Source organism: Lutjanus erythropterus, chromosome 21, assembly GCF_056507025.1.
Source record: "Lutjanus erythropterus isolate fLutEry1 chromosome 21, fLutEry1.hap2, whole genome shotgun sequence".
Lineage (NCBI taxonomy): Eukaryota > Metazoa > Chordata > Actinopteri > Lutjaniformes > Lutjanidae > Lutjanus > Lutjanus erythropterus.
The window spans coordinates 18,414,773-18,420,186 of record NC_139337.1 but is presented as its reverse complement, the minus strand read 5'-3'; the positions used below and the strand labels follow the sequence as shown (position 1 = coordinate 18,420,186).

The window sequence follows — 5,414 nt, the reverse complement described above, 5'->3', positions numbered from 1 at the left end:
TATTGAAAAAATATCCACTGTGTCTGGTGAAATTTAATCTTGCAAGTAAAAATAAATCCAACTATTAGGCTGGATTACACCAACAAGCATTAGGCTGAATTTTAAACCCAGTAAAATCATGGTTTAACGTTAAATTGTGTTGCACCAAACCTTTAAATTAGCTTAACAGACAGACAGATTAAATTTAAACCACTCTCTAAACCTCAGTTTAGCTTTTACTCTAAACCTAGATTACACTTTATGCTGTTCCATCATGAGTAGGCTAACTAACATTTTAGCTAACTAGTAAACAATGCAACATTTTGTCAACTTTTTAACTAGGTAGCAAAAAATATAACATTTAGTTTAGTTAACTTATTTTTTCTCCCATAAATGCAGAGTAGCACTTTACTTCCTGGTTTGTATTAACAAGGTAGGTACAGACAGCACTCAAATGTATATTTATTTATTTTAGTTCGGATTAGCAAGCATATCTATGCTAATTAAACTCTGTTAGATTCAAGATTACATTGCTAAACCTAGTTTTAGTAAATTAAAACTAATCTTAAATTCGTTTTTGTTGGTGCAGTCTAGTCCTAGTCTAATAACCACACACTTTCCTGCCATAAACTAAGACTTTATTTGCCCATAGTCTTATGCTGTACATGTTGGTGTGTGTTGCACCTTGGAGAGGACGTGCTGTTGCTTGTGTCCAGCTCCAGTCAGTGCTGCAGTGGATTAGTCAGCTGCATTTATTTAAAGGTAGTGCAGACAGGCTGCAGGAGCTTCGCTTCAGTGTGCAAGTGTCAGATCTTCAAGATGCAGCGCATCTACATGCACAGCAATGAACACTTTGAAGTCTTCACCACTGTCCTTGCCCCACAAGGTGAGTGGAATCATATCTGCAGTGAAGTGTGGCGTCGCATGACATTATTTACATTGTTGGTGAGAGCAGATCAATGTCAGATGATTAAAATATGATGAGCTAGATAGATTCCTTGTTTAGACTTGTGTACTTGCATTTATGTAAAGACATTTTTATGCACATTTGCATCTATGACAAAAAAAATAACCTTTTTTGCTGATTCATTTCCACTCTCGATGGTTAACAGGGAGGTATCGATACAGAGCAGAAGCTGAAAAGGCAAGTAAAACATTCTCCATCATTTAAAAATCCATCTAATATACATTAATAAAAAAATGCTTGCATTGTCTGGTTGTTAATTTAACATCATGAAGACTAAGTTACAGCAGAAATATGAATCAAAACAGACCATTTAATGTTTTCTAAGTCTTTTGCTGGAGATTGATTGACTGATACGAGTTTGACATTGATGTTACATAAAGTCAGTCAATTTCTTGTGTCTCCATTATGTGTTTAATTCATCTAATTCCTCCGACAAACATTTAGGAGGAACAGATAATGAAGAGTAGACCCAGATTTAGGGTTTCTATTTCACTGCACAGCAGTTAATCTCTGAGTCTTAACTCATAATCCTCTTCATTCACTCAGTCTGACCTGTAGACTGCAGACAACACATAGACAACGACCACAGCTTTATCAGTACACACAAAGTCACAACAATCTGTACCTTATTTAAATATTTATTATCAAATATGAAGAGCATTAAAATACAACTGACAAGCTGTACCTCCCCCTCTGTCCATTAGATGGTAGTGGTGCACAGCTACAGGCCCCACTGGCCAGATGAGCTGGAGCTGTCTCCAGGTGACGTCATCCTGGTGCTGTCCAAACATGAAGAGGGGAGATGGTTTGGGCGGCTGCAGGACGGCCAGCGGGGCTACTTCCCCGCCTCCTGTGTGATGGAGCTGAGCCAGGTTGGTTGGCTGCCTGAATGAGCTCAGCAATGCAGCATTACTGGACTGTGCTGTTGCTGCTGCTTAATGTCACAAGGCAGACTGTACTTTCTATTCTGTTCTGTTCGGCTCTTCCACAACAGTGTGCAGGTTTTAAAGACCCTGAATAAATAGTTTCTCAATCAGCTTCTTCTTATAAGCAATTGGATCTTAATATATTAATTTTTAAAGGTGTAACTCCACCGGTTTTTGCACATATGGCCTAATTATAAAGTTAGAGGTTGTTTGATGATACATTCTGACTAAATATACTCACTTGTTGTCCATGCAGTATAAAAACATATTGTTGTATCTGTTCAGTAAAGTGATGTACATATTGATCTATCTATAATAATACACACTTCATCATGTTTTATTGTTAGTGGTGAAGTGTAATGCATTTCCATGCATTTAAAAGCATCTATGCTGCATTATAAGTTATTATTAACCAAAGTGCAGAGACAAACAACTGAACTCATTGCTCTTATCCCATAGTGAAAATAAAGTTTAATGTATTTGTCTTTCATTCACTGTGAATATATCACATAGGCTTTATAGCTTAAGGTGTCATTCCTAAAGCAGACAGACTTTACTTGTAATTATCTGAGTGAGTATAGGTATTCATAAGGCATTATAAATCCCGTAAGTCAACCTCTAATTCAGTGATTCTCAAACTGTGGCCCACAGGTCAATTGTGAGATTTAATTAAAATTGAGTAAATAAAACATTGTTAAGTTTAAATTTGTAAGATTGGAAGACAATGGAATATTTATGATTAATTTTTAAAAAGTAATAAGAACTAATGAAAATATTTGTTCCCTATTATTATCACTTGGTTTCGTTTTGGTTTCGTTTTGGGCGGGGGCGTTCCTAAGTTTGGGAATGGCTGCTCTAGTATTCAAAGTTAAAACCCACAATCAAACAGTACAAATAATCTTACATCTCTGTCCAGTTTACTGTCCAATAAATTAAAGCAAAATGAAATCAAAGGAGTTTGAGCTGTCATGTGATTTGACCCGACACCAGAGGAAGTGTGCAGTTTATTTCGGGACATCTGTAGGACATTTTTAACGCAAACACACTCACTGGTTCCTATTCTCAGGTGAATGTCCCTTCAAGACCCCTGCGAAGGAGTGTGTCCCTGAGAAGTTCAGCCTGTGACAATGACCCAGGTGTGCGCAGCAGACACACAAAGTAAGTGTAAAACTCATACAACAGCAGCCATAACAACAAATGCACTCGTCCCCCTCAACAAGTGCATGCATACACATCGTGCACACACACACAGCAGCACCCAGCAGCTGTTCCACCAACACACATCCCCCCATCCCCAAATCCCATCCCACTGCTCTCCGCCCAGCGCCCCTGAACAGGTGGCCCCTCTCGTCCCTCATTAGTTGACAAAGCACACTGATTACTAACCCCCCTAAACACACACATACATGCAGGCATACACACACACACACACACACACACACACACACACACACACTAGTCAATCCCCTCTCACTGCACTGCATCTCATTAAAAGAGGCACAGGAGGGAAAGGAAACACTTTGTAGTTTTTCATCCAAAAGGATATGGAAGTGTTTGTAAATTTTATGATTTTTTTTTTATGATGATCATCAAATATGAACTTTTTTATCAATGCATTTGATTCAGTGTTGTAGAATATGATTCTGATAGGGTACTGTATCGCTCGTGCAGTTTATTTAACAGTAGGGGGCATTTATTTTTGACAGCCTGCCACTGAACTTTGCTCACACACACACACCACACAGAGCCCTCTGTACAGCTCCGTGCCTGTCTTGTCTGCTAGCGGTGGAATTTGGGTCATGAGGAATAAACAGGGCCTTTGTGTTTGTTATTTCCTCTTTGTCCCCCAGTGGACACATTCTGCAGGCGCTCATGAGGGGGAGCAGCAGAGGAGGTGGAGTAGGAGGAGGAGTGGGGCTGGATGGGGGCCAAGGCGAGAACGAGGGCCCCTTCCTGGTGCGGAGGCCCCAGATCCCTGTGCCTCAGCCCGTGGCCTCCCAACCTCAGACACACAGATCCCCGAGCCTGCTCCACAGGATCTTGTCCAAGTGCCGGAAAAAGAGTGAATGCCAGGGAGCCACCAACGGGGCCTTCGAGGGCGACTAAAGAGGCCCTCCTCTTTGTGCTGGGTGGCTGAGCCCAGTTCACTTTGGTGGGGGAGCGTGTGGGTGAACGGAGGGACCTCTGAAACATGAAAAGACGAGTCTCGAATATCCTGATGTGGCAGGTACTCGTTGTCATATCAGGTGTTCTTGACTTGGCTGCATTTCTGAAGAGCGAGAGGCTGAATCGCGAGTGCATCAGTGACGTCACAGAAGGCGTTTTGTCCATCACATGTGATGGATTACGCCTGATGTGACATCACTGGTTGGGGCGTGGCCACAAGTGCAACATACCTGAAGGTTTGAATGTACAGAGAGCTGAGCTGCTGCTGTTTTCTGCCCTGTTTTTCAGTATTGCAAAATCAAATGCCAGGCTTACGCTATGGAACATAAATAATTAAAATCACTGCAGTCATGTGTGTAACAGAGGGCAGTAATATGATGGGCCGGACAGGCCACTATTCATCCTGGTCCTCTCATATACATACATTCTCCTTTTACATACTTTTCAACACATTCATGTATTTTGAGTCTTATATGTAGTCAAAATATCTATGTAAGGACAATATATGTATTGGCAGAGTGAAAATATATTTTTCTACTCACACATATATATTCACTTTACTTTTCAGCACATTCATGTGTTTTTACTCTCAGATACATACATTCTAACTCCTACATATATATATTTTAAGTCTCACAAGTAAAAACATACACCACATCCTCATGTGTATATATTAAATAGTATAATATAATGTGTATATATACACATGGATGTGAAAGGAGAGTTTGTTTGTATCTGAGAGTGAAAATGTATGTGTTAGAGTAAAACCATATGTATGTAAAAGGAGAATATATGTATATGAGAGGGCCATAATGAATTGAGGCTTGTAACAGACCCTCATACTGTAACATAGGAGTTGGTAGCAATTAATGAAGCAATAAGCAATGCATCACCGATCAAATGTAGCCTTTCTCTACAACTTTGATTCTGTTACCAAAGAGAAATGTTATTTTCATTGTCTGTGCACATTTTGTCATTTTTCTTAACTTCATCTGCTCATGTGAATCTGATATTCTGTATATATTTGGCTGCTTAAATGTAATTATTATGATTATAAAACCAGTAAACCCTTACAGGCTGACATCTTTTCATTTCAGTGGACACATGCCTCAGTATATTACCTCATACCTCAGCTCCTGTTCATTTTCCTTTGAACACACTGGGCCTCCCTCCTTTTTAACAGTGCTGGAGGAAAAAAAAAACTCTCTCAAGCGAAAGGAAGTGTGATTGAGGCCTGCTGAAAGCCTCGCCAAAGGGCTAGGGATTGTGCCGGTTGCCCCGGCAACGCTAAAGCAGCTCTCAGATGTCGCATGTAGTCTTCTTCTGTGGTGCCTCCCAGCATGTCCCCGTACTGGGGTCTCTATAGGGTGGGCTGT

The 5,414-nt window shown here is 40.3% G+C and overlaps 1 protein-coding gene across 1 annotated transcript; it reads left to right on the top strand.

The window, feature by feature from the left end:
* The first annotated feature begins 429 nt into the window (after nt 1-429).
* On the top strand, nt 430-4,657 carry LOC146307515 (vexin-like). Its single transcript, XM_084747454.1, has 5 exons — nt 430-865; nt 1,092-1,123; nt 1,651-1,818; nt 2,939-3,030; nt 3,723-4,657. The coding sequence occupies exons 1-5, from the start codon at nt 799-801 to the stop codon at nt 3,976-3,978; spliced, it is 615 nt and encodes a 204-aa protein (XP_084603580.1). The 5' UTR covers nt 430-798; the 3' UTR covers nt 3,979-4,657.
* The last annotated feature ends 757 nt before the right edge of the window (nt 4,658-5,414 follow it).

Bases quoted from the DNA above. Each gene is read 5' to 3' on its own strand.
- LOC146307515 (XM_084747454.1), top strand. From the start codon at position 799: ATGCAGCGCATCTACATGCACAGCAATGAACACTTTGAAGTCTTCACC. The intron at 1,124-1,650 runs GCAAGTAAAACA...TCTGTCCATTAG, and splicing joins ACAGAGCAGAAGCTGAAAAG to ATGGTAGTGGTGCACAGCTA. The intron at 3,031-3,722 runs GTAAGTGTAAAA...TTTGTCCCCCAG, and splicing joins GTGCGCAGCAGACACACAAA to TGGACACATTCTGCAGGCGC.